Source organism: Pituophis catenifer, unplaced genomic scaffold (genome assembly GCF_029215685.1).
Source record: "Pituophis catenifer annectens isolate HBS135680 unplaced genomic scaffold, rPitCat1.0.hap2 SCAF_2, whole genome shotgun sequence".
NCBI classification, from domain to species: domain Eukaryota; kingdom Metazoa; phylum Chordata; class Lepidosauria; order Squamata; family Colubridae; genus Pituophis; species Pituophis catenifer.
In genome coordinates, this window is record NW_027256882.1 from 14,179,575 (window position 1) to 14,194,811 (window position 15,237).

Here is a 15,237-nt window from a genome sequence, read left to right on the forward strand (position 1 = left end):
ATGGGTCACATGATCAAAATTCAACACTTGGCAATTGGCTCATATTTATGACATTTGCGGTATCCCAGGGATCATCCCCTTTTGCGACCTTCTGACAAGCAAAGTCACTGAGGAAGCCAGATTCACTTAACAGCCATGTTTCTAATTTAACAACTGTGACAAGAAAGGTTGTAAAAGGGGGCAAAACTCACTTAACAACTGTAACAGAAGTTTTGGGCTCAATTATAGTTGTAATTCGAGGACTATCTGTAGAGGTTTCTACTGTATAACATTCTCCACCAGTACATCTATGCTAAAAGATATTGTCATGATATGACCCATGGTACATAAACTAACATCTAATTTTTGATTAAAATTACAGAACTCAGAAAGATAGAATCATCACTCATAATTTATGGAATCACAGAATCATGGAATCATAGAATTAGATGATTGTTGGTCTGAGATTGACTTTGGAGTTGACCTATGCTGATCGGAGTGTTGATTACTGGTGGAGAGGTGCCACCAGGCTTTTGGGGTGGTTGATTCTCTTTTGTAGAATCTATAGATGTTGTTAATGTCTATGTGTCTATTGATGGCTCATTTGTCAGAGTGCCAGGTTTCTAGAAACTCCCTGGCATTTTTAGATTTGGCCAAGTAAACAGCCAACCAGAGAATCTCTAAGACCTCCCACCCACCCACCCAGACAGACAGGCAAGACACCAGAATATAAACAGACAGCAAACTGCACTCCTTACTAGCACTGATGATGTTACCTAGTTAGGGTAATGAAACGTCTGCAAGAAAACAACCAAGCTCAGAGACCACCAAGGACCCCTTATTTCAACCTGGAGCTACAAATGTTCTCCTTTATGGCTCCTGAATTGTTTGAATGTTGATTTGGTTAGTCCATCATTGTAGAAAGTTTGAAAAATGCAACCTTAGGAACAAGGAAATCTTACCAAGTGTTCCCTGCCTTTGCCGGATAATGTATATAAGCGCTGTAAGAACCATCATGATGCTTGTAGTTCATTTGCCTTTGATAGCCTGAAGTGGAAAAGGAAATTTAGAGGTAAGCTGAGCAGCATGTGCATTTCCAAACCTAACTGAAATATTTCCTTCAAGTTTGTGATGCAAGATACAGAAGGATCCTGACAAAATGAAATTCAGTGGTAAAAAAAGTACATTTAGGCAAGAAAAACAAAATGCACAGGTGCGGTATGTGTGGTACCTCGCTCAATAATGATAACTGTGAGAGGATTCTTGGAACTCTAGTGAACAATCATGTAGATATGAGCCAGCTGTCAGCATTCTGATGCTACCATAAAAAGACGAGGCTTGACTTTTCACCTACTTATTTCTTTGTAGATAATATCCCCTAGGAGATGAGATGGTGGGGGGGAACATTCCTATGGGGTGAAGTCAGAAGCTGAGGAGACTGACTTGGAAGATGGCCAATGAGAAGATGAGAATTGGGGAACGGAAAGGGAAGGGTTTTAGGGTCAGAGGGTTAGGTGGCAACACATTGATCTGGACTGTAATAGACTTATTCTCCAAACAGGCACACTTTATACCCTGCAGCGGGCTACCCTCAGCCCACCAATTATCCAAACTGTTCCTGAAACACATCTACCGCCTGCATGGAGTACCCAGAAGAATCATCTCCGACCGAGGGGTCCAGTTCACAGCAAAATTTTGGAGGGAGTTCCTACGATCCATAGGTTCATCCCAAGGCCTCAGCTCAGCGTTTCACCCGAGCACCAATGGGGGGGCGGAGAGACTGAATGCCATGATAGAGCAGTATTTAAGATGCTACATCAACTACCAACAGTCCAATTGGGCAGACCTCCTATCGTTTGCGGAGGTCGCGTATAATAACGCTGTCCACAGTAGCACGGGATTAACCCCGTTTAAAATAGTGAGTGGTATGGATTTCGTCCCCATGCCAGAGTACTCAAGGGAGCCCCCTTCCTCAGTCAGCTTGACTGATTGGATGGATATGTTGAGGGAAACCTGGGAGAACGTTAAGAGGGCATTGGCCAAGGCGGCACAATCCTATAAGAAACAAGAACACAAGCACCGAACTCCCCAAAGACCATTCAGAGTGGGGGAGAAGGTTTATCTCTCCACCAAGTATTTGAGACTTAGACTCCCAAGCAAGAAATTGGGCCCGAAATTTATAGGACCTTTCCCTATAGAAAAAATAATCAACCCGGTTACAGTACAACTGTGGTTGCCCCAGCTACTAGGAAGATACACCCCGTTTTCCACAGCAGCCTCCTGAAGCCTGTGGTGGGGTCAACTTTAAGGCCGGTGCCACGTGACACCCCACCCCCTGAGCTCTGGTTGTTGGGGGCCATACTCACTACGAGGTACAGCAAATTCTCGATTCGAGGTGGCATAGGGGGCGCCTCCAATACTTAATTAAGTGGAAGGGTTACCCCTTGTCAGAGGCTTCCTGGGTGAAGAGCACAAATATCCAAGCTGATCGCCTTATAGCCAAATTCCATGCAGATCACCCGGGCAAGGCGGGAGGGGGTGGGACACACCCTCGGACGGGGTAACGGTACTAAATTTGTTTTGTTTTTCCCCTGAAACAGGCCTCCCTGGAAAAATGAAGGGAGGGGGGCCGGATGTCAGCATTCTGATGCTGCCATAAAAAGACGAGGCTTGACTTTTTCACCTACTTATTTCTTTGTAGATAATATCCCCTAGGAAATGAGATAGTGGGGGGGAACATTCCTATGGGGTGAAGTCAGAAGCTGAGGAGACTGACTTGGAAGATGGCCAATGAGAAGATAAGAATTGGGGAACGGAAAGGGAAGGGTTTGGGGGTCAGAAGGTTAGTATCGGCTACGACTAAGTCGGGGCCAGATCTGTCATACTCAATAAATGGAATACTTCAGCAAAGATTAATTGTTTGGGAGTGCAATTTATTTGAGATGACATTGAAACCTGACACCAGCAGTGTGCTGCAGCTGCCAAAAAAGCCAACACAGTTCTGGGCTGCATAAACAGAGGGATAGACTCAAGATCACGTGAAGTGTTAATATCACTTTATAATGCCTTGGTAAGGCCACACTTGGAATATTGCATTCAGTTTTGGTCGCCACGGTGTAAAAAAGATTTTGAGACTCTAGAAAGAGTGCACAGAAGAGCAACAAAGACTAGAAAGAGTACACAGAAGAGCAACAAAGATATCTTCATTGCTCTTTTGTGGACTCTTTCTAGAGTCTCAAAATCTTTTTTATATTGTGGTGACCAAAACTGGATGCAGTATTCCAAGTGTGGCCTTACCATGGCATCATAGAGTGGTATTAACACTTCATGTGAACTTGACTAACTGGAGGGGACTGGAGACTAAAACATAAAGAATGATTGCTGAAACATGGAAAAAAAGGACTAGGGGTGACATGATAGCAGTATTTCGATATCTCAGGGGTTGCCACAAAGAAGAGGGAGTCAAGCTATTCTCCAAAGCACCAGAAGGCAGGACAAGAAGCAATGGATGGAAACTAATCAAGGAAAGAAGCAACATAGAACTAAGGAGAAATTTCCTGACAGTTAGAACAATCAGTGGAACAACTTGCCTCCAGAAGTTGTGAATTCTCCAACACTGGAAGTTTTTTAGAAGAGATTGGATAATCATTAGTCTGAAATGGTATAGGGTTTCCTACCTAAGCAGGGGGTTGGACTAGAAGACCTCCAAGGTCCCTTCCAACTGTGTTATTCTATTCTATTCTATTCTATTCTATTCTATTCTATTCTATTCTATTCTATTCTATTCTATTCTATTCTATTCTATTCTATTGCAGGTTAACTGGATTGTCCAGAACAGCAAGCCATTGAGCAATATTTTATTTATGTATTTATTAGATTGTAATCCCTCATTTACTACTTTTTTATAAGAAATTCAAAAGGGAGAATATGTATGATATTCCTTTTTGTTTTATCTTCCCCACAACACTTCAATTTTCCCCAGTCAGATGAGGTGAGTTGAGCCAAGAGAGAGTGACTAACCCAAAATCACTCAGTCATACTTTCATGCTTAGGTAGGAGTAGAACTCACAGTCTCCTGGTTTCTAGGTCAGCGTACACCAAACTGGTTCTCTATATTACTAATGTCTCTTGTTCCCAACATCTGGAAAGGTTCCAAGTGTCTCAGTCAGTCTAATCTGTTCAATTTACAACCTCCTCTATCAATACCAGTGACTGATCTGTCGAGTGAGCCTTTGAAAGTTCCCAACTGCAGTAAAGAAAAAGAGAGGAAAATTCCTGTGGGATGCTTCTCACCAGCCTCTAAGTATCCGACGGCCCTGGATTTGATCTCCTCTGTCAGTTGTCCAGTCTTTTTGAGATAGTTCAGGATGTAGATATTGGGGGCAAAGAAGGCCATGTTCTGCTCCCCCTCCCCCCAGCTGTAGGGGAACTTGAGAAGCTGATGGAGGTTCTTTATCGCTCCTCCTAAAATGTCTCCTGAGAAAGGGAAAGAAGAGGACATATGATAGAGAGGATCTTGCCAACTTTGATTTCCCCCCCTCAAAAGATGCCACTGTTTGAATATCCAGAGAAATCTACCCAATTTTCTCCCAGCCTTAATGTTAAGTTGGGGTCGAATCGAAGAGGCAGGACTCAATATTGTGACTACAGCTCTTTATTCAGTAGACCGGTACAGCAAAATGTGCCTAAAGGGAGCTGTCAGGTAGTCCAGTCACTGAGGTTTCTCTGTTTTCCCACCTTTCGTGTGAACCAATGATTTTAAACTGACATTGCTTCCCACGTGGAAGGTGGACCTGAGTGAAGCCTTTATCCAAGGCACCCAACCCAGGCTTAATGGAAAACCGTCAACCATGGACTATACAGATAATCCTCATCTTATGACCACAACTGAACCCAAAATTTCCATTGCTACGTGAGATGGTTTCTTGCCACAGTTGTTAAGTTAATCACAGCACTTGTTAAATTAGTAAGCAAGTTGTTAAGTGAATCTGGCTTTCCCCATCGACTTTGCTTGTCAGAAGGTTGCAAAAGGTGATCACATGACCCCGGAACACTGCAACCGTCATAAATATGAGTCAGTTGCCAAGCATTTGAATTTTGATCATGTGACCACAGGGATGCTGTAACGGTAGAACAGTAAGTGTGAAAAGGGGTGATAATTCACGTTTTCCAGTGCCGTTGTAACTTCAAATGTCACTAAACAAACTGTGGTAAGTTAAGGAGTACTTGTACATGGAATTGGAGCAGCTTCCAGACTGACCCAGGACCTTATGTGGGAGTGCCCAAGGACAGAATTAATTTCCAAAATCAATAACACGGTATCTCACTTACCCAGCACACAAAAGGAGGCCCTGGCTGAGCCTTCTACAACATTCTCCGGTAACGTCAGAGGAAAAGATTTGGACTCGGGTTCTATAAAAGAGAAAGGGAGCTTCAATCATGGTACACCTGTCACTGCTGTTCTAACTGGGCTCTTGGTGCATGTTCTGCTTAGAAGGCTGAGCCGCAGTAGTGATTTCAGCAGGAATCAAATTGTTCAAGGGACCACGTCCAATGTTTACATCCTTTCCTCCCCACTCCTTCCTCTCATCTAGGCTTTCATGAATGCCTGAGTTGGGGAGGTGGTGATCTTCATTTGAAGAAGGTTCATTAAAAAACAGCATTTACAATAAGTTAAAATCTGTGTCTACAGGGGCAACCTGTCGATCCTGACATATGTGCAGCCATATTCTATTGTAGCCATTTCCTATACTTTTCTAAGCTTTCTATAGAACAGGGATGGCTAACCTTTTCCAGACTAAGTGCCCAAAGCGAGTGAGCGTGCACGTCCGAACTCCCAACATGCAATGTGTGCGAGGCGCCGCGCATGCCCCACTCCCAGCGCATGTGCGTGTGCCCCCTCTACAGGCTTCACGCTCCCTGCGCATGCATGGCAGACCAGCTGGCTGGCAGGAGGCACATGTGCATGCGCAGTGAAGCTGAACTGGGGCAACAGCTCGTGTGCCATCAGAGAGGGTGCTGCGTGCCACCTCTGGCACGCATGCCATAAATTCGCCATCACAGCTATAGATATTCTGCAAAGGGATTTAACGGCGCTTCAGGCTCGCCACATTTCAGTAGTAGGAAGGGGGGTTGTCGAGGTAAGGATGGTTGTTATGGCTAGGTGACATTCTTTCCCAGGGAAACTAATAATGTACCTGCAGAGGGCTGAAGGTGGAGTTGGAATCACTAGACAGATCGACTGTGAGCAGATTGCAGAATGTGACTATGGGGGGAAGTTTCAGACATTTGCTTTCTACTGGGTATTATTCCGGGGTTTGGTCAGAGCCGGAATTACACCAAGACCTTGCCAATTTAATAGGTTCCTAATAAAGAGACTTTGAAGAGAAAGATGGATGCCTTGCATTTTTTAGATTGAGAATGTATTACTTGGAATCTTGATACAACGTACCTGGTGCACAGAAAAGAGAGTTGAACACCACTTCTTTCTCGATCCCTTCAGGCTTCACCAGAACAGAAAGGAAGGAAAAAGGGAGAGGTAAACAGGAGTGTCAGAATCATTTAGAAAAATCGTTATGGACATAAATCTGAGTAACATCTACTGCTCAAGTAGACGAGCACCAAGAGAAAATGCAGTTGAAACAAGTAACAAGAGGTGTGAACCATCAAGAGGAGCACTTAGAATTCATATCACTGGATAGGTCAGCACGGAATTGCTTTGTGTTGTTTCCTAAGAAGGTAATTTCTGAGGGTGAAGGTTCATTCTCCGAGCTTGTGGGTTGGTTTCTGAACTTTTTGTTACCAGGCTTGGTAATGTCTTCAGCAGAGTCTAGGGGATGTCAGTGTCATAAAAACCCTTTTTATGTTAAGTCTTGACTAATCCCTTTTTCTGTCATTTGCTGGCTTTCTAAAAAGATCCGCTTTTTGTTATAGTAATTTCTGTCGCTTTGGTTGCTTTTCTTATAGTAGCCAGGTTTTCTATTACAAAATTTGTAATCCAAAGGAGAAGAAAGCGAAAAAGGGGGAGGGGATAAATAGCTGACTGACAAGATCCCTTCCGATCTTGCTAGACTTCTCCCTAGGAGCAGCATTTGGTATTTTCCTCAGCTTTATCTCTGACATTTAGTACAGATATCCACCATCGCTTTACCCAGACATCTGTGTCCCCTCATTACCCAGCCTGGGTTTAAAGCATCCCACATACCTCAACTAATAATGACTTGATCACGACGTCTTTGTTTTTAGTGGTGGGCACCTCCACTACTTGATTCCCGCAGAGCTGATTTGAGGGCACAGCCTCTGCGCTTGCTGTGAGGTTTATCTCCCCTGGAACAAAAATGGTTCGCCTCATTATAATATGCTACCTTTATGTAGTAATGGTATGTGAGTGGTGTGGTGGTCTAGAGGTGGAGCTCTTGCCTCACTATCAGGAGGCTGTGAGTTTGATCCTAGATAGAGGCAGATATTTCTCTCTTTGGGCACAATGAGAATATATCTGCTGAAAAAAAATCCACATTGGCGACAGGAATGGCATCCGTCCATTAAACACTCAGCACCATTAAGTTGCCCTGACTCCACCCTGCAAGGGATTATGGGGTCATTAAAAGATAAGATCAAGGTTGATTCAGCCTTCCATCTTTCCAAGGTGGGTAAAATGAGGACCCAAAATTGTTGGGGGCAATATGCTGACTCTGTAGACCGCTTAGAGATATACTGTTTACATAAAGCACTGTAAAGCGGTATATAAATCTAAGTGCTATTGCTATGATGATGATGATGTAGTAATGGTATGTAGAAAGGACCAAGAAAAGATTGGGCAAAGAGAACCTGCCAAGGGAATGGTCGGATAAGGAACAAGAGAGCCTGCAGCTGGATAGTTGAGAAATGCAAGAGGATCAGAAGAGACCCACCCTAGTTTCTCAGGCTGTAAAGGAGACAGTGGGAGAATTGAACTTACAGACTTGTAAGACTGATGTCAGTCTTACTAGACATCAGTCTTACAATAGATCAGACAGGAAACACAATCTGATTCGCTAATTCCACAGGTGAAATCCATTTACCTTCGCTACCGATTCAGGAATGGGAGCATACAGGAACACCTCTTCTGCACATGCGCAAACGGTAAAAAAAGGGACGTAATGATGTCCTGATGGGTGGGTGGAGCCTCCCACCGCCATCGCTACCGGTTCAGCGAACCGGATAGAACGAGGGGGATTTCACCACTGGCTAATTCTATTTGACTGTAAATCTACATTTGTAGAATCTTACAAGTTTGAAAGTACAGATCTCCCACTGTCTCCTTTACAGCCCAGGAAACTAGAGAGGGTCTCTTCTGAGCCTCTTGCCCTGCCTTCTGTACACCTGTGGGTGATGCAGTCTCCTAGCTGACCGTTCCTGTGTCTCTTTGCCCAGTCTCCCAAGGTTTTTCTCACATACATTACAATCCTTAGGAGGAAATGATATAATTAAAACTCTGCTCCTTGATTTACTTTACACATGGAGGGAAAATATCATCTTCTAAGTAATGGCTCCACTATTAGAGTTACCACTTACCTAGAATTTTAGGGGTCATCATCCATGACACTGTTTTTCTTCCATTTGCACAGAGACAATAGGAATCCCTCTCCTTCTCCATAGGAGATGCCTCAAAGTCAGCAGAAGGAGTCAGAGATATTCTGATCTGTCCATTTGGAAAAAATAATAATTCAGTGGGAAAGCTATACATCCCCACCGCAGTGCCGAGAAAAGCTCATAATCATCATTTCCCATGAGGCCCCTGTGAGCCTTTCAAAAGGCCCTGAAATCATTGTGTCTTCAGCAACATTGGGGATCCCATGGGGAGCTTGCACAATGGTCATACTATGATTAGATGAATGTTCTTCTCCCTCAATTTTGCTTTTATTTACTTGTTAAGGTTTTATTTGTTTGTTTATTGGATTTTTATGCCACCATCTCCCCTACACACATACATACACACACACATATACATATATGAATGAATGAAAAGGATAATGTACAGCATGTTCAAAACTCTTTTATTCTCCTAGAAGCTAGGCAATATGCTTTGAAAGATTTTATAGATATAGGACTTTACCTATATCTATATTTTTGTCAGGCTAAGCTCAAGATCAATTCAGCCAGAGTTCAGGTCTTTATCTGCTTATACACGTTACACAGAAACTTGCCAGACCAAACCTTACCATTCCCAGTCTGAGAGGTATATCCTAGGAAATTCTAGGGAGTGGCTATCCAAAATCTCTGTCTCCTATCCAGCTCCAAGCTGTTGTGCCTCATCTCCCCCACTTTCTAGAATGTGCTCCTCCTTCCTGGGAAACTGCTACTTCACTATAACCCACCTCCCCAACTCTCCCTCCATATGTACCATCTCGCATAGTCTTTTGGAATAAATTAACCTTTGGAACTGGTTGAATTAAAAATTAATCATACTTCCATATTGTAGGCATGAATGTATGAGGAAGGAAACAGCCAGGCTAGTCCAAGTATTTTGTTGCAAAAGATAAAGAATGTCCCAAGTCTTGACATCATAGTACATACATACAGAGAGCACAGTTATTCTAGTACTTGAGGTAGGAATCCAACAAGCTTCTCTTTGCTATTCTTGGTAAAATGGGCAATTAAAGAACTCAAAAAGGGGGATCAACCCCATTCTGGCTAATGGTAAAGCCAACCACAATCTTCTGGGTACAACTTACACTCCCTCTGCAAGTTCTAGTTTATTTCCCCCTATACACGCATTACTTTCATGGCTGTATTATTCCGTAGTGGAGCATCTGCTAGAGTAGTGTTTTCAGACTCAGCAACTTTAAATTGAGTGGACTTCAGTTTGCTGGCTGGGGAATTCTGGAACTTGAAGTCCAGTCATCTTAAAATCATCAAGCTTGAAATAATATACTAAAGGGAAAAAAAGTATTAAAAACCAGTTCTCTGGCAAAAATGGGAGCGAGAGAAATACACAGTGTCTTAAAGAAATATGAAAGCTTGAGATGTGTATAATCCAGTGGGTAGTGGGGTTTTTTTTGTTTGCAAATTGGGGTAGGATAATTTCAGGTGGTTTTGAGACCTTGAATGCAAACAATGGACATGCCCCAGCATATAACTTTTATATACTATTGTTGCTCTCTAGCAACATCTAGTGGCCGGAGAGACAATTACCAATTATATTGTATGAAGCTGATCCAACTTCTTTATCCATCAGCTCGCACTCTCAAAACAAGTGCACGCTGGGAAGCCAGACTCCATTTTCTTTAGCATTTGGAGAAGGCAGAAGCACAAAGAAGAATCCATCTTAATCTGTGGCACATGGTTATCCAAGGACAAACCCACATCTCACACACAGAGCATTGTTGATGAGATTTTAATTCCTTGTATTTATTGTTATGTTCAGCAGTAACTCAATACTGCCTATCTTGTATTTGGTTCTCATTGTATGTATTCCTATTTTCCCGTGTTTCACTATATCCTGTTCTTTCAATAAAGCATTTAGACCTACACCCATGGTCTGTTTTGTTGGAGGATAGGTGGGTTTAGCTGCATGTCTAGCTGCACACAGACTAACATGTAGTAAGGACAGAACAGTGGGGTTGGCCTAGAAGAACTCCAAGGTCTCTTCCAACTCTTATTCTGTTATTCTGAGTTGGAGCAAATAGACTTGGGCAGAGAAAGAGGACCAAGCAATTTCAAGAATACAAAGGGAAGGTCCCACAGCAGCCATTAAAAGTTCCTTACCCGGATGCAGTAAGTCAGGTAGGAGAAGACGGTAGCCTTGAGTGGGAAGGCTTCTCCTCGCACTACGGAGTAAGGCAAGGTGAGTTCAATGAAGAATGGCTGGAAGGCCTTCAGAAAAGCGGGCTGGGCCAGGCCAAAGCCTGTGTCTGCTGAAAGGCAGAAAGCTCCGGCTTTCCATTCGGTGATGGTGTCCGGGATGGTCACAGGAAGAGCAATCTCTTTGGGTTCTTCAGATACATCACTCTTTCTACTAGAACGATGGACTTGAGAATGGCTGTTTCCTTGAGAACCACTGAGGGACACAAGAGAATAGAAAGTGAGGGAAGCATTTCATTTTTGGGAGCGACTGGGCGCTCCCATGTGACTCCTCTCCTGCGTGAGCTGCATTGGCTTCCGGTGGACTTCCGGGTGCGCTTCAAGGTGTTGGTGATCACCTTTAAAGCGCTCCATGGCTTAGGGCCAGGGTACTTACAGGACCGCCTTCTGCCACCAATAGCCTCCCACCGGCCAGTTCGCTCCCACAGAGAGGGCCTCCTCAGGGTGCCATCGGCTAGACAATGCCGGCTGGCGACCCCCAGGAGGAGAGCCTTCTCTGTGGTGGCACCTACCCTCTGGAACAATCTACCCCCAGAGATACGAGTGATCTCCGACCTCCGGACCTTTCGTCAGGCCCTAAAAACTCATCTCTTTCAGTTAGCCGGTCTCTCTTGATTTTATGATTTTATGGTTGGTTTTAAATTTTGATATGGATTTTAAATTGATAAATTTTAAACTATGGGCCAAATTTAATTATTTTAAATCTATTTTTAATCGTATTTATGTATAAATGTTTTTATTTTGGCTGTTCACCGCCCTGAGTCCGAAAGGAGAAGGGCGGTACAGAAATTCGAATAATAATAATAATAATAATAATTTTTACTGTTACTCCCAGCAAAGTCCTCTTTATTTTGCTGTCCTCCCCAACATAGTCATTTTTGTTTTTTGGCTGTTAAACACAGCATAATCATAGTTAGTTTTACTATTAATCCCAGCATAATCCTCTTCTTTGTTGTTTCCATCCATCTATACATTTCTTATTTCAGTTAATCATATTTATCATTATCCTTTTTTATGACAATTTGACATTGAGACATGGTTCTTGCTTAAAACATACCTTTGTATATATTTATAATCTCTTTTAACATGCTTAATTTCTCTTATATTCTAATTTCCATCAGTATTTCAATTTTATATATCTATATCATATTCTTCTCATATTCTTATTCATCCATCATTATCTTATAAAAACCTCCTTTTTATTATTACTATCCACCTATCCATTATTTCATTTTTAATCACATTGTTTTAATCTTTTTTCTTCTTCCAGCCGTGTATACCTCATTTCATCACTTTCTCGCCTGCTAGCATATATTTCCTTCCATTTTCAAAGTCTTCAAATTTTGTCCACCATATGTCATATTAAATCTTTTTTTTTTTTAATTCCGGATAAAATGCATCAAGTTCCCTTCTCTTGAGCCTGTGCTAGATCCTTCTTTTATTCCTGCACCAGTTTTTTAAATTATTATTATTCCAATTATAGGAATTCCATTGTAATTTCCTTTTCTTTTCATCAAAGTCAAACTGCCTGCAGTCAAGAAAAAAAACCTCCTCCACAAAATCCCATGGCTGTTATCTGTAAAGTTCAAAATTTTCCATAACAAAGACGAGTTACAATGTTCCTTTTTGAACCAGAAGGTGTCCCTCTACAATCCACATTTTCCATTAGTCATACAAGTATCCATTTTGTTTCAATTATATAATAGTCCAATTTAATTACTGTTCTTCCTTTGATTTTAAAAATATCAAGTCTTCTTCTTTTTTTAAGATCCAGTTCAGATTTTAAAATATCCAGTCTTTTCACCATGTCTCAATATTTAATTCCATTAGTTCTGTTCAAAAGTTAGTTGCTTGTCGGGTCTTTGTCTCTTTAAAGTTACATTTTAAACTTTCCATAGCCCATTTTTTGTTCAGCCGCTGTTTTAAGGCTAGAGGTCTTATAGTTAGTAATATTGCTCTAAGCGTTGTTACAAGCCTAGGTTGGTTGTCACTCACCCGGCTTCAAAGAGTTCCGTTTCAATCCACTTTCCTCCTGCACATCTCTTAATCCGGTTGTCCCAGCTTTGTGGCAGTCGCCATGGCTACTGCCCCCCGCCGCCGACTCACAGAGGGTTCCCTCTGACCTCCGAGGAACTTACCTGTTCCTCTTTTTTTTTTTTTTAATTTGATTTATATGCCGCCCTTCTCCGGAGACTCAGGGCGGCTTACAATGTGCTCAGCAATAGCCTTCATACTTTTGTATATTTTATACAAAGTCAGCTTATTGCCCCCACAAACTGGGTCCTCATTTAACCTACCTTAGAAAGGATGGAAGGCTGAGTCAACCTTGAGCCTTGGAGAGATTCGAACCAGCAGTAAATTGCAGGCAGCTGTGTTAATAACAGGGTGCTTTAAACCACTGTAGTACCAAGGCTCTTTCTTGGTCATCCGAGGTGCCCCTCTTTCTTCCCTGTCCCTGCAGGATGGTTCCGGTCCGAAGACCCATCGGTGGCGCTCATCGGAGCCCACTATTTCCCCGACTGTCTCGCCGCAACGCCAAGATAATGATGTTAGGTTTAACAGTAAAAATAAAATGACTATGCTGGGATTAACAGCCAAAAAATAAAAATTATTATGCTGGGTAGGACAGCCAAAATAAGGAGGAGTATATTGAGATTAACAGTAAAAATGAAATGAATAAATCGGGTTTAACAACTGAAATAAAGATGATAATGCTGTGTTCAACAGTAAAATAAAATGATTATGTTGGAATTAACAGCCAAAAAATAAAAATGATTATGTTGGGAACAGTAAAAATAAAATGAGGATTAATTGATAATAGATTAAAGTAATGAAGATGATTATATTGGGAGCAATAGTTAAATATTTTTTTAAATGTTTACAATAACTGTAATGATTTATATTGTTAAAATATATCCATCTAAGCAAAAAGAAAGAGAAAAATGGAATGATATTTGGTTAGGATTTAAGATTTAAGTAACGGGTTTTTGGGATAATGGCATAATTAAATTGATAGAATTTAGGGAAATAACTGAGTAAAATATTAAGTTGTGTTAATTGAAAATTAAGATTTGTTAGTGATTTGTACTAATTTTTGACCAGATCAATGCTTTGTTTTGGAAAAGATGTGTTTTATGTTTATGATTTTAAAAAATTTAAAAAAACTTCTTTAAAAAAGAAAAGAGCGAGGGAAGCAATCCACTACAGGTAGTCTCGACTTACAACTGTTTGTTTACTGACTATTCCACGTAACAACAGCATTGAAAAAAGTGGCTTATGATCCTTTTTCACACTTACGACCATTGCCACCTCCTCGTGGTCACATGATCATTTGGGGAATCTCTTAGGCCCGTGATGCCATGATGGCGAACCTATGGCACGCAAACCAGAGGTGGCACGCAGAGTCCTCTCTGCGGGCACACAAGCTGTCGCCACAGCTCAGCTCTGCCGCGCATGCACATGCCCTTCCCGGCGGCCATCTGGTCTTCGGGTCTCTGCCGTGGACGCACGGAGGACAGGGTGCATGTGCGAGGGACGTGTACGGGATGCACGCGCATTGCATTTTGGAGATGCGCACCTGCATGCACACTTTGGTGCCGAAATGGTTAGCCGTCACTGTTTTAAGCTGTGCCATCCACTTACTTTATAATAACCAGGTCCCATATCCACGTTTCAGGAAAGAAGAACCGAGGTGATCTTTCAGGGGCAGCCTCAACCTGAGGAGTGGGAGGCCCACGAAGAGTACCACCATCAAAAGCAACTCCAGGGGCTGCCATGGAGGTAACTCTCTGGGGAGGGAAATGCCCACGAAGAACAGACTCTCCAGGTAGTCGTAAAGCTTCAGCCTTCATTTCCATCACTGTAACACAGAGAGAAAGCCATTTGATGAGTTGCACTCGAAGGATACTAGTCCCTCCAGGTCCAGTTTTGTCTTTGTCTGCATAAATTCATAGCGGATGACTGGAGGCTTCTAGACAGTTGGACAACAGGAGAACGATGTCCTAATTTCGCCACTGGAAGCCTCAACCTTTCCACTTTAGCACTAGCAATAGCACTTAGACTTATATACCACTTCATAGTGCTTTTACAGCCCTCTATCAGAGGTTTACCGAGTTAGCATATTGCCCCCAATAATCTGGGTCCTCATTTTACCCACCTCGGAAGAATGGAAGACTGAGTCAACCTTGAGCCGGTGAGATTTGAACTGCTGAACTGCAGCTAACGGTCAGTTGAAGTAGCCGGCAGTACTGCACCCTAACCACTGCGCTACCACAGCTCAAGGAGGTTGCTTCATGGAACTCTGTATCAGAGTTCAAACATCGCCTGTTAGATTCCCCCGTAAACTCCATCCTCTTTGTGTGGGTTAACCATCAACCCCTCAATTAAAACAGTGTTGTTTGATGTCTAACTATTTTC

General features: G+C 42.4%; 1 protein-coding gene across 1 annotated transcript in view; it reads right to left on the reverse strand.

Annotated features, from left to right (window-relative positions):
- Positions 1 to 15,237, reverse strand: part of LOC139311780 (alpha-2-macroglobulin-like) — an 83,185-nt gene that overhangs the window by 24,939 nt on the left and 43,009 nt on the right. The window contains exons 17-24 of the mRNA XM_070936291.1: positions 14,464 to 14,680; positions 10,726 to 11,017; positions 8,533 to 8,659; positions 7,184 to 7,305; positions 6,431 to 6,482; positions 5,311 to 5,391; positions 4,273 to 4,455; positions 942 to 1,026 (exon numbers count right to left, since the gene is read on the reverse strand). Coding sequence (XP_070792392.1) covers positions 942 to 1,026; positions 4,273 to 4,455; positions 5,311 to 5,391; positions 6,431 to 6,482; positions 7,184 to 7,305; positions 8,533 to 8,659; positions 10,726 to 11,017; positions 14,464 to 14,680 — 1,159 coding nt within the window. The remainder of the gene's footprint in view (positions 1 to 941; positions 1,027 to 4,272; positions 4,456 to 5,310; positions 5,392 to 6,430; positions 6,483 to 7,183; positions 7,306 to 8,532; positions 8,660 to 10,725; positions 11,018 to 14,463; positions 14,681 to 15,237) is intronic.